The sequence below is a fragment of the Lingula anatina genome, chromosome 1 (genome assembly GCF_051362555.1).
Source record: "Lingula anatina isolate TDL-2025a chromosome 1, LinAna3.0, whole genome shotgun sequence".
NCBI lineage: Eukaryota > Metazoa > Brachiopoda > Lingulata > Lingulida > Lingulidae > Lingula > Lingula anatina.
Genome location: NC_141767.1, coordinates 17,148,759 through 17,175,787, shown reverse-complemented (window position 1 = coordinate 17,175,787; position 27,029 = coordinate 17,148,759). Strand labels below are relative to the sequence as shown.

The 27,029-nt window shown below is 36.0% G+C and overlaps 2 protein-coding genes and 1 long non-coding RNA gene across 5 annotated transcripts; 1 reads left to right on the top strand and 2 right to left on the bottom strand.

The window, feature by feature from the left end:
* Window positions 1-1,286: 1,286 nt before the first annotated feature.
* LOC147764025 (uncharacterized) lies at window positions 1,287-5,334 on the bottom strand. The gene is made up of 2 exons (XR_015331836.1): window positions 5,007-5,334; window positions 1,287-1,837 (listed from the first exon to the last, which is right to left on the bottom strand). It is a non-coding gene; the product is annotated as an uncharacterized LOC147764025 (long non-coding RNA).
* A 921-nt stretch (window positions 5,335-6,255) lies between these two features.
* LOC106177409 (uncharacterized) lies at window positions 6,256-19,069 on the bottom strand. Of its 3 annotated transcripts, none has more exons than XM_087000190.1 (19): window positions 18,910-19,069; window positions 17,429-18,110; window positions 16,978-17,205; window positions 16,484-16,581; window positions 14,685-16,243; window positions 14,314-14,402; window positions 14,015-14,096; window positions 13,648-13,764; window positions 12,859-13,312; window positions 12,524-12,588; window positions 10,621-12,320; window positions 9,931-10,352; window positions 9,604-9,713; window positions 9,134-9,273; window positions 8,706-8,832; window positions 8,185-8,394; window positions 7,780-7,902; window positions 7,185-7,277; window positions 6,256-6,808 (listed from the first exon to the last, which is right to left on the bottom strand). In XM_087000190.1, exons 2-19 carry the CDS (start codon window positions 18,064-18,066, stop codon window positions 6,710-6,712), a joined length of 6,354 nt encoding a protein of 2,117 aa, XP_086856316.1. In that variant the 5' UTR covers window positions 18,067-18,110; window positions 18,910-19,069; the 3' UTR covers window positions 6,256-6,709. The 3 variants fall into 3 exon arrangements, with proteins under 3 accessions (XP_086856316.1, XP_086856318.1, XP_086856317.1); XM_087000192.1 differs by having other exon boundaries at window positions 12,865-13,312; XM_087000191.1 differs by having other exon boundaries at window positions 18,915-19,052.
* Window positions 19,070-19,231: 162 nt separating this feature from the next.
* Window positions 19,232-26,847, top strand: LOC106177420 (uncharacterized). Its single transcript, XM_087000193.1, has 7 exons — window positions 19,232-19,595; window positions 20,029-20,177; window positions 22,573-22,719; window positions 23,042-23,194; window positions 23,487-25,023; window positions 25,190-25,442; window positions 25,694-26,847. The coding sequence occupies exons 1-7, from the start codon at window positions 19,451-19,453 to the stop codon at window positions 26,172-26,174; spliced, it is 2,865 nt and encodes a 954-aa protein (XP_086856319.1). The 5' UTR covers window positions 19,232-19,450; the 3' UTR covers window positions 26,175-26,847.
* Window positions 26,848-27,029: the final 182 nt, after the last annotated feature.

The window sequence follows — 27,029 nt, the reverse complement described above, 5'->3', positions numbered from 1 at the left end:
TATGATTGTGGGGTATGTAGACTTCATATTCACGCAGCCTTCTACTGAAATTTTGTCGTTTAGAGTGAGCTTGCGTTCTTCAAAGTCGCACTGAGCGGTAAAATTTGACCTTGGCAACATCGTAACTTTGGCCACTATTCCTCAACTAGAGAGTGTGCGGGAAATTCCGGATAAGAGATAACGTATCTTTTAATCAATATTGTATGTATACAAAATCATTAAAATCCATCTTTGGAAAAAATTGTTGCAGAATTTTTTGTACCAAAAATCGTGCAAAATCCAGGTTTTTGCGTCATCCATGACCCAAGACGGGCCCAACTCGGCGTTTGTTTACATTTGCAGATGTACTTAATTTTGGCGATTATCACCAGTTATTTTGGATATTATTACAGTTTTCAATTGATGGTCAAACAATGCGTGTCAGTTTTATATCTAACTTGTAAATTTTTATGCTGCACCTTCTTTTTCTATGCCCTGCTACCAGTACATGTACCTTGCATATGTTTCAATGTTACTTATGAAATTATGTAGGTAATTGAACATTTCTGAGTCCAAAACTTAAGTTTAAAATAAAACAAATTTGTTTTTCTTTATTTTGCACAGACAAATTCATCGTTTCTTAAATGAATATTTTAAAGGGTTAACAACTTTGTATGAGATTCACATTACATAGTGTAAAGAACCCATAGGAATACAATATATATTCCATTTTACCACCAAAATGGTAGTTTTCACAATTATTTTGGAAACTGTTCTTGCCATCCAATCACATGGTGGCTGTACTCTGTTAAAATAAATTAAAAAATTACAGTACAGACTAATTTTGAATGTCAAAACTGATTCAGTACCCCAGTAACTATTGGTCATTTTACTCCAGGAGAATCCATTTTGGGCTGTTATGAACAGTTACCTCTTTTATATTCAATAAAAAATAGAGGGTAAAAAAACAACAAAACAATGGTACAAGTATACATGCACAGGAAGTCCATATGCATGGGCGCTAGTAAGAATTCACAAAGTATTTAGTTATTCAAAGTGTGTAAAAATGTAAAAAATACATAAATAAAAACAAAAAAATATTTCCAAAATTAATAAAAAATTTCCACTTTCATTGCACTAGGTTGAACCTAATGACTTTTCTGTCTTTTATTTTTTTTATTTATTTTTATTTTTTTATTTTTTGCTGAAGAAATTTTCATACGTTCCGTCTTCAAATGCATTACCTCAAAATACATTAGCTATCCTTTTAAGACTTAAAATAAGAGAAAAATATGCTGATCACCAAGGACAATTTATGTCTTTATTCAAAACAGTTCCATATGCTTGTATTTGATATCTGATATTAAAATATGGGAATATGCAACTTGCTTCCTAAAAGAGCTCTACCTGTATTTGTGAACACCAGGCATTATATACTGAATATAAATGGATGTGGACTGTAAATACATTCAAAATACCTCTTTTACTATTCTGACATTTTTTTTCTTTTTAAGCTCTTGTTTGAATGTGAAAAGCAGTCTGGCTCCTTGGAGTCCAATTAGAAAAAATGTGTCCATTATAACACTTGTATGCAACACTGCCATCCAATTATCTTAAAGAAATACCACCGAAGTCATATTTCTTTTTAAAAATTCAATTTTTATGTTTCAAAAAATGTAAGTGCTGCCAAAGAATACTTTGATAACCAATCTTCACTAAGGGCTTGGTGACAGTTTTTTTTTAATATGACTAATAGGAATGCATGATAATGATGCAGTATATCATCGTGATCACTTTTCAGGGCACTTCAAAGCCTGGCAGAGATTCTGCAATATCTGAAAAACTGTTCTTCTTGTATCTGTAAAAGAAAATCAGAATAAATTCAGAATTTACAATTCCATGCAACTAAAAGTAATAACAATCTGTATATAGGTCAATTTAACATTAAAAAATTGACTAACAATGAGCGAGGGTCGGAAGATATGTCCAAGTGGTACTTAACTAACACAAGTCTAGGAACTCACATAATAAAATAATAAATACTGGCTTTATCTTTTTTTCATACAGAAAACATAAATGGATTATATTTTAAACCTTTATTATTGTTGATCTTAAAACCATATGACATTCTCCAATAGATCTACTTCATTTTAACTTAAGTAAAAAATCTACAACTTCAACAGTAAGCAAGTATGGTGTATAAATGTCTCAACTTTCATTTCCATACCTGTACTAGCAAGTCATGGATTTTAAAATTTTCAATTATTTATAAAATAAACCCTACACTTTCAAATGGACCTTTATACTAAAATGAATGTTAACTGGTCATGAAAAAAGCTAATATTACATAACTGTCATTCTTTGCTAGTGGTTACAAAATGTTGAATTTGACCGAAAATTTCAAACTTTCTCTGGGAAGCTGTAATTTTGCGATGTGATAGCTACACCATCACAGTTTATCATTTCATAAAAAGGGAAACAGCAGCTGCCCTTTTTAGGGCACACAGGAGAGTTGAACAGCTATACCCACCAAATCCAAGACGCGTTACCCTGGGCAATATATTTTGCACAAACTAATGAAAGTCTAACGGAATGTTTTCAGTTTTAGTTTAAATCATAAGGGGGTGTTGTCTCAATGCTTCAAAACTGGGTTTGAAGAATTTAATCCACATTTCATAATTAATAAAAATGGGGAATATGGGGTTCACGGTTACGTTATTAACGCGGGTACAAAAACTTTTTATAATCATGTAAATAATAACAATATTTTTGCTATTATCCATACACACTTCAATCATGAGGGGCACACCACTTTCACATGCTTTTAAAATGGAATTGACAAACACAGAGGAATAATGCACATATTTTATTTACTGTAACTCTTTCACATGGGACACACACTGAACAATGTTGATCTAAAGAATGTTCCAGATTGTAGTTTTTTATCTGAATTATTATTTTTTTATTATTATTTTAACACAATAACGTTCAGTTAAATACAAAATTTAACAAAATGAAGTTCAGTGTAACACAAAGTTCATAATTATAACATTCTTCCTGACATATGTGGACCAATGGTGATATCTGTTCTGTGCTCACTAAGGCATCCACTCTTGGGATTCTGAAAAAAAATCACACAAAGAATCTGTTAACTCTGATAACGAACAATGGATAACCTAAGGTCACAAATAGTTTATTGCTTATTCAAACAAAGTACAGTGCATTATGAGTGGCAAACACGCATATTACTGAGACACATTTTCTTCACCCATTTTCGGTGCTTCATTGCGTAACGTAAGTGTTGCTAGTAATCCATTATTGCTGTTTTTACAGACGGTTAAATTTTAAACGTACGGAATACAGTGTAGCAGCTTAATTTAAGACAAAACTAAAAAAAAGTAATTCAATTTCGATGATTGAGTTTTCGAGAACAAGAGAACATGAATACGGTATCACCGCGTCACCATGTTCAATGTGACCTTTAGTCCCCCATGTGACACAGACGCAAAACGAAAGTTCAGACGAAGTCACCCTACTTATAGAATGGTAAAAATCAATCGGTACACAAATATGTTGAAACAATTGAAGAAAAATGAAACGAAACTCATTATTTCTCACCTTCATACAAAGAAGATCCCAATAAACAATCCTGTGACGGTTAAATCGAGGGAATTACACCTGTGCCCTGCATCCTATCTCGACAGCGTCATTGCGTAACTTGTTATCAGAATGGGCCACCCGCCAGTTTGAGCTGGTTTTTTTAGTGTGCAAAAGAAGCCATTCGTGTGTAAGACGTCATCAGTTAGTGAGTATGGAAGAAGATCGCTATCGATGTATAATTTTCACGCGGCATTTTAAAGTCGTCTGATAAGAATCGATCTCTGAAGTTTCAGCGTTGCGAACGTTATATTGGGACGCGGTGAAGAAAAATCGACCTTGCTGAGCAATAAATGTGAAATTCTTAAGAAAACTGATATTATCATGGATTTCGTGACACAAACTAACCGACATACTACTTTGGACGATTGAACAGTTTTAATACGGAAAGATAGGATTAGATGAAATTTTCATCGGGGTGGGACACCGCATGTATCGTAAGTTAAGCTAATTTTGTGATCATTTTTCAGTCACTTCAAATAAATTTTTATTTAAATAACCATTTGCACATTCTGTTTATTATATCTTCTTGCAGTAGGTGTATTCCCTGCTTCAATAATTCATTCAAACCCTAAACAAACTGTTCCTAAATAGAGGTAGGGTCGAAATTCCACAAAAAAGGACGCCATTTTGAGGGTAATTTCGATATATTTTCTGCTTTTTCTCTTATTTTGCTTTTATAACAGCATCCTCCTTGCTCATGCAGCTTCTTTGATTTGTTATTGAAACATACACAACGATGTCATGAGAATTTGGTCGGCTATCTAAATTTAAATAACATTCTTGTTATGGTCCCCCCGCAGTGCACCACTAGCAAAGAATGACTGATAAATACTTCTACCATTCTACATGTATATCCAAACATCTTTTTCCTTACATCAATGTTAGAAAGTTTTTAAATTTTTATCAGCATGAAAAAAAGACAAGGGGAATGTTAAATCTTGCCAAATACTCCCCTGATCTATTGCTAATTATTACAAATAAAAGGTGATGTATTCATAATTCAATCAATATATACAACTCTCAAGCACATTATCTATGCTTCACATGACAGGTGCTCGCAATGCTACGTTATAAAGCTACAGTACACGTACGTACTGATTAAGGCAGATATGTCGTTATGAAATATTAGTATTTTAAATAACACTAGATCAAAAGTTAATCTCAAACTGAACTGTAGTCGGAGTTAGATTACTCTGAATGAGCCTGCGTCGGTCACACGGTGCACATTTTAACAACAAATCTACAAGATACAATGTATAACAAATGTGTTTGATTATGTACAGTGTGTAGTGGAGCAAAACTAGCACATTTCTCGTAATAAAAAGCATTTATATATTTTTTAAAATATAAATAATTTGCATACGTACCTGATAATGAGTCTCTGACATGCTATAAATACGTGGGTTCCATATTTCAGCAAGGATAAAAATCATAACTTGCCGCACAACCTACTTCACCTGTCTCTGCCTCGTAGTAAATTGCGGGGTTTCGTTGGAAAGCACCTCAGTTCACCTCTCGTTTAGTGGGCGGGATTTTGGTAAATTTACTAAATTTGTATGAAGTTTTTGGTCTTTGATAAAAGAAATGTTAATTCTGTTTCTTAAATTTATATTTGACTTAATATGGGTCTATAAAGGTGCATTTTAGCACTCAAATCTGCGCGTCACATGATTTGTATCACATGACTTTTTTGAACTTCCACAGTTCAAGGTCAAAAAAATACTGTCGTAGCAAGTTATAGAACATCATTGCTTTGCGTGAAAATTGAGGTTAGTCACTAACTTTTTTGGGTGAATAAACGTAATTTTAAGTTCGGGAAATGAATGAGATGTGCACTCTTATCGGAGGTGCCTCAGGGGAGAAATTTTGCTCTGTTTTTTCACAACTTTTCGGATTTTCTGTCGAGACTTCTTAACCAGAGAGTGTGCGGGAAATTCCCTTCAAAATCGAAAACCTGGATATATATTCGACCATTTTATTAATTTTAAGCCAATTTCGTATTTGGAAACAATTTCCTCGCAATATAGTCCCTTGCTATACAAAAGCATTTTCGGACACGTAAAATTTTCAGTTTTCTTGATTCGGAGAGAAATAATTGTAACTCTGTACAGTGCATTGACAAAAGCTTACAGTTTTTCAATAGACGGATAACTCCTCGTTTAGTCTCTAAAATATGGAAAGTCAATTCACTGTAGTTTTTTCTCGAAGTTTATTTATTTCAGACGTACGCATTTTTCATCGCGCCGCTTTTTTGGCGCTATTTCGTGACGCGGATGTACCAAAAAATCCATGACGTTTCAAATCACACCTAAATCCTGACAGTATGTGTCCTACTGTTAACTGACGTCACCTTGAATGTGCTTCTAAACGTGGCTCTGTTAAAGGCATACATCTATAACTTGTATGATTTGAGGTTTTAACTCCCCCTGCAACATTTTAAATAGAATGAACTGGTGTCTTATAGGTGTGTTACTTCTTTTTTAAAAAGAGGAAATTGATACCCCTGTTCAATAAAGTGATAAAGCAGGGCTGTAAACACTTTTAAACAAACGTACGAGTATGTTTGAAATCTAGAATACCCAATTATTTTTTTCAGAGTAAAAACTATGAAAAAAATTAATTAATATGCTTTTTATTCTAAAAAAATCTTTTCAAATGAAAATATTCAAATATAAGCAGTTAAAAACACAATACTCCCACTGTGTTTTGGAAGATTAAAAAATGAACTTTGCATTATCATCACGAACGCTTCAGTGATGATTTTGCTATTTATACTCTTTTAGACATGTTCGTAATATTTACAACTTTAAAACCTTTTTGGTTTTTGATTTGATGACTGAACCTTTGCTCAAGAACAAAGTCTGAAAGAAAATTAAACTGTAATAGAAAGCCTAGATTGTTTATGCAATGTACTAGCAGTATCAACAGACAACCAATTTCTGCGCAAACTTAAACCACAGAATTTTGCTCTTTCCAGTAGACCTGTACAAGCTTAGTTTTAAAAACAAGTTCACTTGATTTATGAAATAAGTATACAAATTCAGCTGTGCTTGTCCCTTTCTGAAAACTGTCATTGCTTGGAAAGTCTGGGAAATTCCTCTGGAAGTAAAGCTAAGGAGCGGCAAGTTGGACAAGTCCTCTCTTCTCCCAGGACCCATCTACTGATACACTGAAATGTAATTATTTAAACAGTTTGTAAATGATGGTCAGATATTCTTATACAATAAGCAGAACATTGAACCAAGCATGGGCATTATAGCAGCTTGCTGTTGTTATATATATATATATATATATATATATATATATATATATATATATATATGCAATTCAGATGAAATAAATAGCTCAATACCTTTAAAATTTGCATGCAGTACATTTTATTATACACATGAAGTCAGACGGAATGAATGGCTCTCTGTCTTTAACATGTTCAGTGTATACATATACATTTATAAAGAGCAAAACATAACATTCCATCACTGACAACAATTATAAAAGTTTGCCAGTCTCCCCAGTCACAAGCACAGAAGAATTTGTCAACTTACTTTATCATGAAAAGTATGTCCACATTCCAGACGCTTTTCACTCTGTGGATTTCTGACACTACTACAACAGATGACGCACTGCTCATAAGAATCCTTATAAAAGAAACAAATGCATTAGAAATAGAAAGTCAAATGTTCACTATACTGTGTCTTATACATCTATTATAGGATTGGGCCTCAGTTCTGTAGTTAATAATTTAATGTGACAGGCAATGCAAAGGAAACAAAACTTGACATCTCAATTAACTGTGCACATTTGCTGTGACAAATACTTGGTAACAAAACCTCCTCATGTTCTGGTGAGTTAAATCATTCCCCAAAACTTAATATTTCTCTTATAAAAAAAGCAATTACACTTCCCTCCACATAAACTTAATGTATTGTATATTGGGCCTTTCCTAAAGGCACATTAGGAGATGACAAATAATGCAAACAAACAGTATGTCTGAAAATCTTAAGTTATTTCCAAGAACTGTATTCAACTATTTTCTCTTGCAAAATATCAATAATTTATCCACAAGAAGATTTAACAAATCTTTTTTTTTTGCATTAAAATATATAACACAAGATTTTCAAAGAATTACTGTGTAATTACATCATCATCGTCGTCATCATCTTCATCATCAGAGAGCAGCATCACATTCTGTGGTGCTTTGGTAGGCACAGATTTCTTAGGGAGTTGACTGCACAGCTCTGACTGGTCATGAGCAAAGATGCACTGTAAAGGAAGATGAGCAACAAACATTTTATAAACCCAAATCAAAAAGGTTTACCATTAAAGATATCCATCCGATTTCTGCAGTTACAATTGAGCAAATGGACTTTAACTTCGTCGATATCACTTTCTACATAGTAGTTACACACAAATATCTGGTGTTTCATGTTTCAGTGTTCAATAACTTAATAATAATAACATGAAAAATGAATGTAAACTCTTTTAAGAAATGACATGATATGTTCATCATATGAGAAGGCACATACTAGTACATAGCAGCCTTACTTTACTATATGGACATCCAGCTTTACTGAGGAAGTATTTACACATCTCAGTTTTTTGCATTCCACGAACTTCTTGCTGGCCATGGGCAAAGTTACATTTTGATCCCATCTTGCACTTTCCAGATGTGAGCCATTCCATACATATCTCTGTCTTATACTTGGCCTGCCAAACCTTCTCTTTCTCTATTGCTTTATTTGATGAATCAAATGTCTAGAAGTAATAGGGTGTGGAGTTATAAAATGGTGATAGCATATGAAAGGCTACATATCACACATATTTAAAAACTAGGGAAACAAAATTAAAACTACAAGAAGCAATGACATTTCTTTTTGTAAAATGTTAACATTAATCATACAATTGAAAATACACCTACTCATGTATCCCAAAATACTTAAAAATACAAATCCATCATCTTTAGACCTTCTTCCAAGGAAACTACGACCTTAATAAAGACAAGCAAATCATCATGCACTGATATTACGTGGCACATATACATTTCTCCATTAAAACTGTATTCTTACTCTTTCAGGTTTTTTCTGCCATTCTTTCACCACAACCTCTGCTTCATCTAAAATCTGGGCCAGCCCAATGCCTTGCAACCCTCCATGTCTGGTACGTAGTTCCTTCAACAGGTTGATTGTGTCAGCTCTAATGGTGAAAATGACAGGACTTTATAGTGCATTTAATGACACCCAAGAGACACACACACACATACATAAACACGTGCACACACACATGAACACAAAAAAGTTATTCATTGGTGAATTTACTAGCACAGTACGCATTCAACTAAAAGAAGAACAGTACAAAATTATCTGTATACACCATCAGTGTCAAGTTACATACTGGTCCAATGCTGATAGATGCTCAATCAAAGACAGAAAAACATTAGGGAACACAACATTACTTAAAGTAATTAGTTTCTGATAAGATGACTAAGAAATAGTACCTTGTAAGTTTTGGAAATTTCTCCAGCAGTCTGCCTATAAGGCGTTCAAAGTTGCTGGCTTTTGTGCTCCCAGTTGTTTGAAGTGGTTTGCTGGATAGGTGCTCCTGTAGAACATCAGGCTTCTTTTTCTTTTTACTCACCTGGAAAAAAAGCATTACAGCTCATAAATTTTGATGATTAAAACTCTTAGCAAAATGAAAAGTTTGCAAAAAATTTGCTGCAAAATAAAAAGTTTGCAGGAGTTTGCAAGAAAAAAATTGTATTACTTCTACTTTGTGTAATAACATCCAAATAAATTTTGACCAAACAGAAAAAAAAGCTTAATGCACAAAAAGGTGAATTGACCGGAGTTCTTCCAAATTAATCCCGACCTACATGTAGGTAAACATATCATTAATTTTGTGAACCCATTCTACCACATTTTTTCCCAATTTTACCTGTTCCTGGACTTGATCATTGCACCATCTTACCTGTTGCCATTCATCACTGTCCTCAACCTGTTCGTTCCCAATATGACTGTCGGCCAGCTGGATACTGTCCATCTCAGAGTTACGAGAACTAGGCCTTGAGGAAGGGGTGCCTGGGAGAAAACCAAATAAAAACAGTGTCAAATCAGTACTGGTGGATAGGATGCTTAACACTATGTTGAAGTCATCAAATAAGTAACAACTATTTTAGAAAACAAAAATTTAAACAAGCAATTTTTATAATAGTTGTAGAATATTTTGTTTCAGTACACAAAATACTACCTAATCTTCCTTTTCATAAGCTATTAGAAGTAGCAAGTTGAAGCTTACCTGAAACAACATATGGTTGAATTTTGGCAGTTTCCACCTTGTCCGCCTTCATATTGGATAGTGAACCAGATGCCCCCACTGTATTGACTGTCACATTAGAAATGGAGCTCTGCACAATGGGTAAAGGTTGCCCAGATATGGACATTACTGGGGTGGATCTACCAGTGGATTGTATACTGGGCTGCTTTCCACGCTGCTGACTTTTGCCTTGGCCTGTATTTCCTCCTGCTGGTCCACCAGCACCCACTGGACTAACACGCTCAACACTGGCCTCACTCTCTGATGTCCTCTTAGCTCTAAACCTAGGTGGTATGTCTGAAATGGCAAGGCCTGACTGGGACTTAGATACTGTTGTGTTCCAGCCAGGGGGATTTGCTATGGTGCGCACACTGGTGCTGGAGGTGGTTTGCCATACTGACGGTCTGTATGAATAATAATAAAAAAAAAATATATATATATAAATAAACACTTCTCTGGAAACATGAATAACACACTGCCACACACATAGTTTTCACAGACCAGAGTTAATCAATATTCACAACTTGAGAAAAGACTCAAGACAAGATCAAGCAATTAATGGGGTTCTTAACTCTACAAGAACATAACTGCCCCTCCCTCATTTTTAATACCCAACTGGTCCACGAAAAATTCAACAAACTCACACTACATTCACAGTAGCAAGTAACTAACCTGTTCTGTCCACCAGATAACTCCACTTTCTGCTCCCTTCCTTTACTACCAACTGTCTTCCATTCCCCAGCCCCTTGCTCCAGCAGGCCAAAACCAGCAACCAGAGACTCCTGTGACAAGCTGCCCTTTACATTCTGAGGGTCTCTTGGTGTTCGGGGCAGACTACTTGTACTGGTGCTGTACTCTGAGGAGTTAGATTCTGCAGATGTTGCAGCTCTTGGACTGGTTGGAACACTTTCATAACAACTCTGCTCTGAAAACGGAGACTTGGCAGTTTGAAAGCTCAGAGAACTTCTTGAAAAAGATGCACCCTCTGAGGAGCTGATGCTACTCTGTCTGTCTCTGTCCAACTGTCCTTGGTACTCTTTAGTAAAACCAGAGGCTTTATCATGAACATAAGTTTGATTCATAACAGTGGTTGCCAAATTCTCAGCAGCATATCTTAGAGGGGCACTCTGTCTGCTGGTATAATTTCCTCGAGCAAAGCTCAGAATTGACTTGCTTTCATTGCTGCCACTATCAGAAGCATCATTCATCAAAAAGGACTTGACATCAGGGAATGGTTTTGAGCAATCTACATGACATCTCTCAGAAGAACTGGTCTTTTCTACCTCCAAGGTGCTGTGTTGTACTGCTCCCCTATGATATGGTGGCATGTCTCCTTGGGCTTCTTTGGTGGCAAGCTTATCCTGGCTTTCTCCAGTTAATGGAAAACATCTTTTCTGTTGGTCTGGTGAAACACTGGCAATAGCCTTTCCTGGACCAGCACTTTCATCCCCTTGTCCTGCCTGTGGAATAACAAAATTGCTCTGATCAAGCGTTACTGATTTGACATGAGACATGGATTTTCTATCATTCTGTGTCCCAGGGGGAACTTTAGCCAAGGTACTGAGGCCACTGAAGGTGTCAAAGTTCATTGTACCATTCTGTGCGCTAAAAGCCACTGTGGATGGGTCATTTTGAACGCCAAAGCCAGCTGCTTTAGCCAATGTTGCTGTATCACTCTGTGTGCCATAAACTGCTGCAGCCAAAGATGCCAGATCACTTTGTGTGCCATAGGCTGCTGTAGCCAATGCTGTAAGATGACTGTGTGTACCCAAGCCTGCTGTAGCCAATGTTGATGGATCGCTCTGCCCACCATAGGTTGTGGTAGCCAGCATTCCAGTTTGCAGTTGCTGCATGGTAATAAGCTGCTGCACAGCTATGTACTGCAGAGCTGCAGGGTTTTCTATTAGCTGGGGATTCATCTGGAGAAGCTGAGAAACAACATATTGGTAAGCGACAGGATTGACTTGGGGCACCTGTTGTTGCTGTGATAAGTCTGTTGTCACAGCAGGAAGACCTAATGTTGTCTTTTGTGGTGCCATTTCATCACACTGACTGCTGCTTACATTAATAGTTGATGTTGTCATTTGCATTTCAGAAGCCTTTGCATCTTGCAGCAGATCTGCTTTAAAAGGCATGGCTACTTCCTCTGATGTTAGTGTACTTGACTCACTGATTCCATCATCCATATCTGGTAATTTTGAATTAGTTTCACTGAGAATAATAGAGTTACCCAATTTATTTGATTGGTTGTGACTGCTAGCACTGGTTTCAAAAGCAGATGAAACCAACACTTTTGGCTCTGCAACTTTGTTTTTTCTTGGTTTAAGAGCTCTTCTTCCTAAAGGCTTGAATGCTTTCTTGATAATAGGCTCCTAAAAATATACCTTTGCATATTACTAAAATGAAAAAGTATTTCATGATACAAAAAGATAGCTTCCACCTTGACTGTGTAGAAAAAATAAAGAATAAACTAATTTATTTCAGTGATACAAAAAGTAATTGAAACATGTTTGGATCAAATAATGAACTTATCCACCTGTCAACTTTATGAAGTAACCAAAGAGAACAAACTTGCCTGTATATTGGACAATCCTGGTGGACATTTTGTTGGAATACGTAATAAGGTTCTCTTCTCTTCGTCTTCAAAAGGCAAATAATGCAGACAATTTGCAAAACTGTATACTTTAAAACTTGTCTTATACTGGCTGTACTTTATCTTCTAAATACTACTGATGTCTACTTAGAGTGTTAAATGGAAGAAGAAATTTAAACACAATCTATTTTCAAAATGCATTAAGGTTGTGAATCTTGATAACACACACACACACACAGAAACACACACACTGCGGAAGTAGACAGTAATACATATAACCATAGTAGTAATATTTAGCTTGTTTAAAATGTAATAACCTATACCATCATTTGAAAGTTGAATCTTGGCAATGACATCAAATCCCTTGGGATTATCACCAGTGGATTGCATGACACCACAAGGTAGAACTGTCTCTGCCTGAAGAGAACTGGAGACCACTTTGTCACTTTGCTGGCCAACTGCTGATGAGGCACCACCTGCTATCTGGGATTTTGGCAGTTGTAGCTGATTGACAGAGGATGTTACCCCAACAGTTGGCACTTCATTCTGCACATTTCCAGCAAATGTCAGTGGATCTGGTGTCAAATCAGGGTTGACTGGGAGTGGCACTTCTGGCATTGCAGCAGCATGCCCCTTCTGCGCTTCCTTCTTGTATTCTTTTGTCATGAAGCGGTCCCATGACCTTTCATTCAGCACAATCACCTCAGGGTCCACACAATCATTTGGACAGTAATGCTCAAGGAAAGCCTTCACAATCTTGTTGTAATCAACCTGAACATGTAAAAAGTAGTTATAGTGGAAGTAAAATTTAGCTCTAAAATTCAACATTTTATTAGTGTGAGATCTTTAAAATATCCTATTCAGAAAGCAATCTCGTAAACATGAGTAGAAATTTCAGATAAAGCTGATAAAAGTATGTTATATATAATCAGAAGAAAACTGATAACATAACATAACTTGACAACAACCAAATGATTTTTCAGTGACTGCAACCACGATCTTATTATATCAGGCTGAGGTATATTACTAAAAAAAAAAAATATCAATATCAGATGAACAATTCAGACATTTCTGTCATCACATTTAATATCAGAAAAGAAACGTACTTCACGAGGTGAAAACTTGTTTGGTCCTTGTGTAGTAGGTAAATTGACCTTCAATGCAGTCAATGATTCCAGTGGAACACCCTTACACAGTTCACGTACATTGGTCTCATAAAGCGCCTTGAAATTAAAAAAAAAAAACTGATAAAATCTTGGAAATTGTAACAAGTCAATGACAATATTACACAAATTGACTTATTTAAACATACAACTTTTAGATTGTATATGTAGCAAATACCAGATTTTTCCAAGAAACAAATATCAGGTACTGGGTGCACTGATTAACTGATAATTTTAAGTAATGTATAAAAGCAGTATAATTTAAAATAGTATACTATGCATGTTCACTATATTTTAAAACCAAATTTACCTGCATTCTTTTTAGTTCTTCCCCTACATTTTGTTTCCCAGTATTAAGAGTGTCCATCACGTGTTGATCATATCTAGAAAAGCTTTTAAAAAATCTCAAATTTATTAAAACTAAAATGTAATTGATACAGAATACAAAAATAAAATATCATAATGCTTATTCTAGAACCTGCTTATATTGGGATTCTTTCATTATCATAAAACAAAAATTTTTGCAAAAACATTCTGCAAAATTAAACTCATTCTTTCAAACAATATTCCCCTTAGTTCCACAGCTATAAAATAGAAAAATAGATTTACCTGTCAAGGTTCTGCAGTTTCTTCCAATCTTCAAACCAGTTGAGCAGTCTTTCAGAGCACAAGTAAAATTGTAGTTGAAGTACCTTGATCTGAAATAATACTTATATGTATGTACATGATGAAAACATTTCAATTTATCAATCATAAAAGAACCTGGTAATCTTTTGATAAATCAGGCAATTATATATTTATTTTATTCCTCTTTCAGCATCAAAACAACTTTTAAATGTATATGATAAATTATGTATGAATATTACATTATAAACAGTACAGAAAGGATAATGGTCAGATTCAAAAACAGATAAACTTTCATAAATTCATTTTGGGGAATCATATTTTGGCGCAAACATTGAAAACAACATCATTCTTACCTCTGCAGCAATAAGTTGTGTCACAGCATTATCAAAAATCTTTCTATCCACCACTGACCCAGATTCTGTGCTGGTATACCTGGACAGCATCCTAGGTTCAGCTCTGATGCGTCCTGATATTTCGGTGTTTGTGGATTTACGTGCAGTTTGACATGGCTCCACATAGTATGTGGACTCTTCTGAAAACAGACACTCTTCTGTATTTATCATCACCTCTGCAACGTCCACTGCAGACTGGGCACTAAACTCTTTAGTTTTCAGTCTCCTGGGGCTGGTGCCAGTTTCTTTCTGGTAACAAGAAGGGTGGTCAGTTTGTTGCTCTTGGTGCTGCACTGATAATATATCAGGTATCTTGGAAAGGGCTGGCTGCTTGAACCTGGGAACAAACTCTGAGACTGTAGCCTTCAGCCTTGATGGGGAGCCCCCTATTGATGGCACCGATGAAGATACAAGTGGTTTGAATTTGAATTCCTGAGCCGCTGGCCTCAATCTGGATGGAGAGGAGGTCTCCGATTTTGATGATATGATCTTTGGATCACCTGCAACTAAAGAGGCTGTGCCACCACCTGGGGATAAAGGACTTGGCTTTAATTTGAACTCTGGAGCTGTTGCTTTCAATCTGGATGGAGAGAGGTATGTTTCTGCAGATGGTGCTGGCAGTTTGAGTTGAGGTTCTTGAGACACAGCCATGTCACTTGTATCAGAATCAATATCTGGACTAGAAAAAGTTGCATTTTGGTCTTTAAATCCACTGTCATGGGAAAAGACACTTTGAGACCCAGTAGTTTTCATTGGATGCACTTCATCCTTTGTTGGAGTCTTATCATCAAGTAACTTTCTATCTGTAAATTTCATATTCTCTTTGGTACTAACCAACGTCTCTAAAACCAACTGTTTTGCTGCAATAAGCAGGGCATCTTTTGTGTTCTTCTGACAATACTTCATGCCCATTTCATATGCTTCAATCACAAATTCCAAATCAGCAAAGTCAGGTAAATCTTGTTTTCCATCAAAATGCTTCACTGGCATTCCAGAACATATTTGATTGTTGGTGGACACATTTTCCAGCTCTTGAGTTTTATTCATCACTTCTGTCAGTTTGATATCAGCTGGAGCATCATTTTTTGTGGATAGTGTATCCTTTGCTGTGTATGGAATTATATGATCATTGTGATATGCCTCACTATGGTCAGAATTTCCAGTCAAAGCATGATTTAGACATTCAATTCTCAACATCTTGCTTTTTGTGCACCCCTTACTGATTTTAGGGTTCACGATGCCCTTGGGTTTCCAGACATCTTCACTGTATGCATATTTTGTCTGCTGAACCAACTCACTGCATGGTATTTCAGTGGTCTTTCTAACACACTCTTTGTCAATGTGATCCAACACAGCTTGTGAGGAGTCACAAGTCTGATCTTTGACTGATTCCTCGGTTGTGGGGAAGGTTTTTGAATTGCATTCCTGTGCTGTCCCTATTGAGATCCCATGTGTCCTTGCAATATCCTCAAAGACAGACTTCTGCTGCAGAGACTCGGGGATAATACAGTCACGGTCATCTGAAATTTAAGCAAACTGTCACATCAGAATCTATGTGTAACAATTAATTATACCAAACATTTAATGATATGTAGCCCTGGTCATTGGCTTAGTGTTTTCATAAGCTTTCCATTTCTTCCAAATTAGTTGTTGGAAGAATTTACAAAATGACCGTTTTATTACAAAACAGGAACTGGTACAAGGACACTTAGTTATTTTAACACAATTTACGGTCTGAATTTAGCTATCAGGTACTTGACCTATTTCATCCAGTGAATCTCTGTCATGCATTGGTATCTCTATTAAATTGTTTTTGCAATTCTCATTTATATTTCCAACCGTTTCCTCCTTGGTGATCCTGCAAAAGCATTAAAAATGTAAAATAACCAATTTTTAATAGCTAAGGCTTGTTATCAAAAACTGTGTATTTGCACATCACTCAAAATTTGAGAATATTCCATAAAGTCTCATTACTGATTAAACTAACCATTAACTATGTACAGAAAAGCATTCAGAGAGGACAGACCTCTGCCAAGGGAGTAAAATTCTTATTATTAATTAATTAATCAACTAAAAATAGGTCAACACCAAATGTTAATTAATTGTAGGTAAGCACATTTCTGACCTATCGCAAAAATTACATCAAAATCCATTCAGAACTTTTTCGGGTACTGATAGGCTCTTAACTAATATACCAACACACAAAAACATAACTTCTACCATTTTCCAGCAGTTCTATTCATTTTGTACATACTTTTCACTCCCTGAAATTGTTTTATCCTCAGCTGGTGCTCCACGCTGGCGTAAATACAGAAAGCCATTCTCCAAATACAGGGATGGGAATGTGGACAAAAATTCTTTCAAAGTTCCATGAGACATGATAAATCTGCGCTCATGTGGGCTAAGATTCATGAAGACATTTAGAAGTTTTTCACTGTTCACCTCTTGAGGCCCATAGGTTTTTAAAACTTCCAAGAATTTCCTTAAAATGAAAATCAAATTAATAATTTTATATCAACTTCTGCAATGCCTCTACTAAACAAATTAATAATTTTATATTAGCTACTGCAATGCATCTACTTTTGTATTCAAGGTCCAACCTGGTTCTAAGAGGCTGATTAACATTAACATAAAAATCTGAATATTAATTAGAAGATGAAGCAAAATGCTTTCAAATCCATTTCAAATTCTCTGGCTTGACTTACCAGAACAACTTCTCAGACAAATCAGGTTTTGTTTCTGCATACTCTGGTATTGGTTCCAAAGCTGTCTTACAGACTTGAGCACTAGTAGGTCTTGGCATCTGTTCCTGCTTTTGTATCAGTGTGGGAGTAACATTACCTTGCCTAGTATACAGTCTTTCTCTACCCAATTGCTCTGTCTTGACAGCTTGCTTTGGTGGTGGAGACGTTAGGTGTAACAAGTATGGTTCAACAGGGCATCCTGACACTGACCATGTTCCTAATGTTGCACTAGAATTGCTATTGGATGGCAGATATCCAGAGCTGTCTAGAGTTTGGCTGCAAGGGACTACAGGATACTGCCCATAAAACAGGGTAGCACCCTGTGTTGCAGCCTCTGCAGGAATTGCATAATTCACGGCTGGTGATGGAACTATAGGAGCTACAACAGGTGCCTGCACAGCTGCTCCAGTATGTGCCCAAGAACCCTGATGGTACTGTCCTACTGGGGCTTGGGGCAGTGCTGGGAGATATTGCTGTAAACTCCGGGACTGTGGTGATGAACATGGTGGCAGGAAGTACTGATTGGAATTTGAGGTAGCATCTGAAGAAGTTGGGTGGTAGTATCCAGACGCATGCTGCTGGGAGGGATAAGGGAACATGGCAAATTTGGCCCCTTACAACTGGTCAGCATTGGCAGATGATGCTAAAATAAAATACATGTATAACTATCATACAGTAACTGCACTATGTAAAAACTTAATAATTGGAACTGACATAATTAAGATGTTGGTTTTCTCTTGTGGGGTAATCCCATTTTCCACACTTACTTGGATCTCTAAATATTATGGCTATAAAGGTATTACTATGGAGCAAAACCTGAGATGTTCATTTTATTTCTGAAACACAGGCTAAATACAAAATAAATTTTCAAAGACAGAAGTTCACATTATTTCCGTTTATTCTGAACAGATTAATATATTTCACCCACAGAAAGGTTACATACACTAACATCCTTCAAATTTCTCAGTAATACTATTATTAATTAGTATTAGTAATATTTTTAAAGGATAAATACAGTATGTTTCAAATAAGAAAAATTAAATTTTTTGTTTTATTATTATTACTACCAAATTTCAGTATGCCTGAGATGCAATATATCATGGTGCAATATATCATGTTTATCACAAAAGCAAAGCACTAAAACGGAACATATGCTGACACGATGGCACCGCACCGGATTCAGGTACAGGTACAATTGCCACTGGAATTTAGCAAATCTCGGCACAATACCACCGAAACTTAAGACTATTGACACGCAGCACTTGGAACCTGTGGTTATTACTAAAACTGAAACATCAAACATAATTGAAAATGTCATATTACCGACTTAAAAAATGAACACAAAGAGTTGAAAACGAGGACACTTTATTTACAGGTCGTAATAAAAATATTAATGAAGTATTCTGTTACGTTCCTTTAAATAAATGATAACTGTATTTTACTTAACACTTTCCGTTTGCAACAGCTACGATACATAAAAGAGTTTTGCCAAATATCTCCAAGCGTCTCACTGCAGATGAACAGACAGACAACATTCGCCACAATTTTTCATGCAGGGCGGGTTCAATGCAAGACAAGCTACAGAACATCATTCAAGTTTTAGCGCATATACTGTTTTATAATTATTTTAGAAGACACGCAATGAATCGATTTTATCGTAGCTCTATAGCATTTATAGACACAGATTCGATTATGTTGTGTATCTGACAGTGTTTTGTTGTTTATTAATAGAATTATCGTTTAGACGCATCTTCATAGAGCGACATCTTTTGAGATCCACAGACAGCGTTGGTGGCATAGTGGCTTCAGCATTTAAGGTATAACTTAATTGCATTCATCATTATTGAACTGTGGCATATGAAGCAGATGAAAATGGCTCACCTATAGCCCCTAGACGAATAGGAATAATTCACCAGCTCACCCAATTTACACTTTGTCTGGTGTGCGAGGTATTTGTTTCGCTTTGAGCTGTAGTCGAAAAACATGGCAGAAGGTTCTTCACAAGCATCTCGAGATGCGAAAAAGTTAGATGAACTTGTCTCCGAAATAACAGTCCTTGAGAACTTGGTAGAGGATTTGGATATTCCGCGGGAGGCATTTAAGCATTCATTTTCCTTGATTGATGCAGGTAAGCATCTCTGATACAGCAACTCTAACTAAAACCTAAGTTGAAACTTCGGTACTTTTGTATTTACAGGAAGAGCCATTGGTTGATTAAATTAAATGAGTAGATGGTATTTTTTTTTAAATTGTAAGCTAAATTGAAATGAATATCTAATATATAATATATAACTTATCTGTGCATATTTACTAGTAGTCAGTTTGAGCCTGAGGTCCACTATGAAGTTATATGTTGGTGTTTGTTGAAAATGGCTTCGCCTATTTCAGTTTTTTAAATTTTGATTGAATTACTTCATTTATTCTTTGAAGACAAAATACCTTTTTAGTCATACACTATTCACGCAAAATAAGGTAAAGTTTATTACTTTAGTTGGTGGTTTGCATATATGTGTGTGTGTGTGTGTGTGTGTGTGTTAATGTATTTCTCCTTTTCTTTTCAGAACTCACTAGACTTAACCCAAGTGTGCAGTCATCAGTTAATCTACACATACCTGGTGTTCAAGTGAAGAAGCAGTCACCTCAGTGGAAAAGTGGTGGTGTTGCTCGGCTATCAGCCACACTGTATCTGCCTGTGAAGCAATATCCAAATGTAACTACTGACATATTTTCCTTGATTGAGTCTTGAAATGGAATGTTTCTTTAAATCTTTGGTCACGCATTTTATGAGTTTTATAATTTTTGAACATCTTAGTGCCCTTTTATCACAATTTAGTTTGATATTGAAAGAAAATAATCGTATATATTTTGTTTCAGTATTTCAGGGCTTTCACCCACATTACAAAATACTAGTTATGTGTCAGTTGTAATAGTAATAATAATGACTTTAACTGCATTACAGCATTACTGCATAACAATAATTATAATAGGGGCATTCCGTGGTATTCGTTTTGCATTACGGACGGAATTTTGACACTTTAAAAATAAATTCTACAAAAACTATAATACATACATTGTTCAAATTTGGCAGGAATATTGATTAGTGCAAGCCTAAACTTGTGACCAAAAAACTTGAAATAACAATTATTAGTTTTTGAGAAATATTGGTTATTGATCACCATTACGGACGGAAAGAAATGGACAAGCATTTTTATTAATCAACTTCAACTTCAAAACTCTGCTCTGTTTGTGGCTTTTTAAAGATAAAACTGCACTGACATGACAATTTCATTATTCTAGTTACTAGAAATGTAAAAGGTTATTGAAAAAAAAATTTTTTTGTTATGAAATTTTGAAGTTTAAAAAATCATGTCAGATTACGGACGGAAAATTACGGACGGAAAATTTGTCCACAGTGCAAAACTTACACAGAAGCCATTAAAAAAGTACAATTAATCATTTATTCATGGTTAAAGTTAACTATTTACTAAATACATACATAACAGAAAGTTATTTTTGATGTCAACTCAAATATTTTTGTGAGCTATTTCAAATTACAAAAATCAACTACAGTGTACACTTTCAGGAATAAGAGATTCCTTGCGTTCTGATATACGTAGTCATTGTTTAAAATGCTGTGTTGAATGCTCATTCAGAATAGCTACATTTTAAAAGTCTTTTTTTTTTCATGCTAAAGTTTAAACAATTTGTTTTTATTCTGACACATTAAGATCAACAGAGAATTTGTATCTCTGGCGTTGGTCCATCACAGGGAATGGTAAAAGTTTGATAATTTGGTCATTGGAAATCCACGCTGTCTTCTTGAGAAGGAAAGGCAAATAGTGTCTTTGACTTGTCCTTTGCTCATCTTTACTGTTAATCTCTGAACCAGGACATAGGATTTAAGTGTTATGTTGCCAAAACAAAAGCCTGGCCTCTAGTCATCTTTGATTACTCGCGGTCAGTAATTATCTTAACTGCTCATCTCCCAGATGCATGCAACATGTATATGACAGGTAAGTGATCAGAAGCACATTTTATCTTCAAATTGCAATCAAAGTACTAGTAACTGAAAATATCCAGGAGAAGCCATGATCATAAGTGATCCTTAAGGTGCAATTCAAATGCCACATGAAACCACTCAGTAGAAATGTTATAGCCAGGTAGCTATGCCTTTCCGTCCGTAATGCTAATTTTCCATCCGTAATGATTTTTTATTATGAAATTAATTTGTCATCAAACATGTTTAAAACATTTTTTTTGGATATTTGGTAAACATAGGACTAGTGTGAGGAGAATATGAAAGGAAAATTTTTTTTGCCAAGTAGTCTTTAAAAAAACTTAAAAAAAAGAGCCCAAATCATTACGGACGGAAAAAACAACTTTGGATTAATGATTAATTAACTATTTTTTAAAGATTTCACTTGATTTTTTATGTGTTTACCTCAAGGAATTGCTGTAATTTATGTCTCAATTGAAAGATATTGATTAAAATTTATTTTGAGTGTTATATGCAAAAAATAAAAAATTCCGTCCGTAATGCTAATTTTCACATTTTTCAAGTTTAACGCGCTATAAAATCATGAATTCAAAAAATACAGGTAAATCTTTTACAAATTCTTATCCCCTGAAGTCTCTTCTTTCAGAAAATGCAACTTTTGATTGATTTTTGTACATTTGAAAATTTTATGCCCAGGACACAAATACCACGGAATGGCCCAATAATAACAACAATAATCGGAGTGGAGTGTAAGTGCTGGTGGTACTCATTGTTTTAGTCCCGACCAATCTCATACAGTCCCTATTGGCTCCGCAGATACAAGTCACCATTACCCCATCTTCTCCTAGACTACAAGTACAAAAGCCTGTGTCCCCATCTCTTGGAATTAGGTCACATACAATCTCAACTTGTATTATTATTGTTGTTGTTGTTGTTTATATCTGCTTTCCACAAGTATTGAAAGGATGTTTATTAATACTTTTTATTGATTTATAGAACAGTTTTATTATAATTGAAAACTGAAACCTTCAGTTATTGCCCAGCAAAATAATTATTTTGCTCTCTTGAGTTAATGATTATGAGAAATTGTTGTAATTTTTTTTTACAGAAAAACTTGATTGGACGCTTAATAGGCAGAAAAGGTACAACAATCAACAGAATTCAGCGTGAAACCCTCTGTAGTATCACTCTTAAGGGGCATGGAGTAAGGAAACCATTTGGTAGTAGTCAACCACAGAAACCTTCTTTTTTAAGTGTGAGTGAGGCTGTCCTTATTTATCTTTTTGGTATTTATTAATGATATTATTGGTGAAGGTTTTTGATGATTAATGCATTTTTGCTTGCTAAGGTCAGTCATTAGTAGTTTTTTATCCATTTGGCATTTTGTGGTTTTGGCAGTAAAATTTTTGTAAAGTAGAAAATTAAACCATTAATATCTGCACCATTTAGTTGTTTATCTTCCCCTAGGTAAAACTTTCTTCCTCACATTTAAGAAAAAAGACACAGTTACATTCCCTCCTATCTTGATTTATTACAAATGGAGAAAGTAGCACAATGCACCATTTTGCCCACTTTAGCTTTTTGGTAGACAGCTTGATAGTGCTGAAGTGACTGAAGAAGGAGATGATGAAGATCCTCATGTGATCATTACCACAAGTTACATAGGGGAAGATGCTCACCGTCACCTCCTCCAAGCAGTCATAGCTGTGAAGAATGCAGTCTTACCAGAGGTATATTGCACAGTTGTCTGTTTATTAACTAATATCAACTTAACATTGCAAATTGTATACATGTACCGAGAAGCTATTGGTTTTTTTAGTGATATGTAGCATCAGCTATAACATGTATTTGATTTGCATGGGGACTGTTGTATCTTTATTACTGCAAAATGGTTAGTTTTTAAGTACTCTTAATTGGGCAAAGGAGCATTAACCCATAGGGATTTTTTTAAAAGGTAGTCATCTGCATATCTTTACTAAGACTCTGTAAAGAGACATTATGGATATGAATTCTAAATTTCAGTTTCCACCAGATGCAGACTGTTGGACCAGTATGGCACAAGCTACAGATGAAGAAGAAAAAGAAGAAGAAGATGGCACAGCAGAAACTTCTGTGGACTCCAATACGGGGGGAAATGATTCTAGCTCGTCTATGTTTCATTTTAGTGAAGATGTCAAGCAAGTGTCTACAAAATTGTATGAGAATTGGAAGAAGAACATTCTTTGTGATGTCACCCTTGTTGTCGAAGGTTTGCGTATTTCAGCCCACACCATAGTCTTAGCTGCCATGTCTCCATATTTTGAAGCCTTATTTACTTCAGAGTTGTATAACAAAAATGAAGCAGAGATAGACCTGCATGGACTTGATGCCCAGGCAGTGAAGATTCTAGTTGAATATGCATACACCAGAAAACTCAAGATAGGTGCAGGCAATGTTGAAAGTCTCCTAGCTGCTGCTTCCTTCCTGCAGCTCCACTCTCTGAAGGAGGCCTGTGCCCTGTTCATGCAGAATGAGCTGGGTCCCCACAATTGCCTTGGTGTGCTGGAATTTGCCAAACTCCATGACTGTACAAGTCTGTACAAAGCTGCTGAGGAAATCCTGCAGTCCAGGTGCCAGGAGGTGTTGCAGGAGGAAGAGTTTCTCGTCCATGCCTCGGTGGACAGGATGCGCCACCTTTTGGAGACTTATTCTCACCAGAGTTGCCAAGTGAAACCAGAGATCCTCCATTCAGTGGTGCAGTGGATAGAATCAGATATGACAGACCATATACAGTATACTCAGGAATTTCTTACACTTGCAGGTATCAAAGCAATGACACCTAAGAGTCTGGAGGCTTTTTATGATGATCACCCTTTGTTGGCAGCTACTGAAGTGTACCAGTCACTGGATACTTCTCTTAGGGATATGCATGCACAAGGACTAAGCACTAGGGACACTTCACAGAGCAATGAAGTGATAAACGCTGTAATCCAAGGGGAATGGTTTTCCAATAGAAAGATATATGACATCCAACCCAACTTGCGGATTGGAAGTGCCACTTTCAGAAACAGTCCCACTTTCAGTAGTTTGTTTCCGGATGTACAACACAAACCCTTGAATTCCAGCAGGCTTCTGTCCACATTTACCCTCCACAATGACAACATATACTTTGCTGGGGGGACCAGAGACACTGATACATACAAGAACAATTGGAAAGGGGCATTTTGTAAGGATCCTAATTCCGGTCGCAGCCTCAGAATACTCCATGCAGGTGGTTCGGACAACATAACACTGGAGCAGCCTAAAGTGGATGCTGGGGCTGCTGTTTTAAATGACAGATTGTATATTGTTGGGGGTGCTTTACCAGTAAGTACTTGCCGCTCCTATGGTTACCATACCAAACGGGTGTTATACATGCCAGAATTGGTAGAAGCTGTGGATATGAACTTGGGTCAGGTTCTCTCTGATGTCCCAGCCTTGATGACTCCCAGGAGCTGTGCCAGAGCTGCTGCATTGAATGGCAGGCTTTATGTTGTTGGTGGAAGTCAGCTTCTTGTGGAGGAAAATCCTGACACCACGGGTGAGTAATTGGTGTAGTGTTAATGAAGAAAAAATGCTTTATACAAAGATTTACACAAATTAGGGGAGTGGGAGTGGAAAAGGGAAGGAAAGTTGAGCTCAGTGTTAACCTTTTGTACACGAACAGATGTAACATGAATTTTTAAGATCTTTGATTTATTTTACAGTTCAAAAAGGTAACATGTCTCACAGGAGGGCTGTATTTGCCGCCCCCACAGTTGTGACAGCAACAGCCATGTCCCTGAACCAGGCTGAGGCTTATGATCCCAGGGAAGGCAAGTGGACAGCCGTCTCTTCACTCGACAAGCCCCGACGTGGACACGGGCTCCTGATGTACGATGAGTGTTTGTTTGCAGCTGGAGGGTACGATGACCACAGAATACTGAATAGCGTGGAATGCTATGAACCTAGGATGGATAGGTGGGTAACATGAACGTTTTATGTGGGATACTTAACATGGTATTTAGCAATGGCAGGAATAAAAGCTTTCTTTTTAACACCAAAAGAAGCCTTCCTGTAAGATATAGAGCTCTTTTGTTCTTAAGCAATGCAAGTTACACTAACAGAAATGATAAGAAACCAAAAATTAATAAGAAGAAATATACTTATTTAAGTCATAACTATCATCAGAGCAAAAGGATACTGTTATCCTTCTATTTTTTACCTCTCAGATGGATGGCAGTTCCCAGTATGAACTATGAGAGACTAGGTGTAGCTTTGACCACATACAATAACCTGCTGTGTGCTGTGGGAGGCGTCCCAAGTGTGGAGTACTTCAGCGATAGAGTGGGCAGCTGTAGTCCCAGGAAACTTGGATTTCCTAGTCTTGAGCTCTATGACCCATGGACAAAGACTTGGACGAACTTGCACTGCTATGATCGGTTTGTAGAGACATACATAACTTCTGCCATCAGTGCACACAAAGAAATGAAACTGAAAACCAGGAAACCAGTGCCACCAGTTAAGAAATCACCAGGTCCTTTCAGGAATGGGAGAGAGACCATAGACATACCACATCTAGACTTATCTCGTGGAAGGTTTTTTAGCAGCAGATACTCTGATGAATCAGATTTTGATTACGAGGATGAATACGAGTACTTGATGAACATGGCAGATTTAGATTACAACTCTGATGATCCTTATATATTTTAAAATGATGCAGTATGTGGCCAATTTTTTATAAGCCTGCAGGCCCTTAGAGATGCCTTTGTCAAGGAATCAATTGATCAAAAGTAGAAATAGTGGCTTGTAACTGATCATATTCACACAATTTTATATGCTCTGCTTAAATTTTAATGGTATTTGACGTGGTAGACCAGTGTTAATGTTGCAGACTGCTGATGTAGGAGTCTGCTTAACAGATGCAAGTGACTGGTTTGTTGGACTCTTGCAAATGATGACACATGTTGTCTTTGTCCAACCAGAACAAGATGTAACAATGAATAGATTTTTTTAGATATGTTAAGTACTGCAGATGAAGTAGGTGTATTTGTTAAAGTTGTCTATCAGGTATTACTCCAACAACGTAGATATTTGTAGTAAAACGAAACAATGTAGCCGTTGTTAAAGGGAAAGACATTCCACAGCTGGTGGAATTCGTAGTTTTAAAGCTTACCTTATAACTGATGATTGGTGTTTTAAGTTACAAATGATAGAATGATACTATTAAAAAAGAAGAATGTAAAGGTTATCACATTAAGAAGTAAATTTTTTTTTTCTTTTCATTCAGGGAAACCATCTGAATGATGGGGAATTATCATATTGCAAAGACATTTAACATTTTGTAGTGATGTATTCCAAAATAAACCAGAATTTGAGTGTCTTATTACATGTGTTAAAGTTTTGAAAATGGGATCCACTTTTTCCAAGTCTACAATTTTTAATAAATTGACAAAATGGGTCAATTTCTCGATTTTAGACCACTGCTACCAAGAAAAAAATTTAATAGTTACACAAGATGCTTTCTGTTTATACTCTTCCTCTTATATTAGTTCACAAGCATAGCAT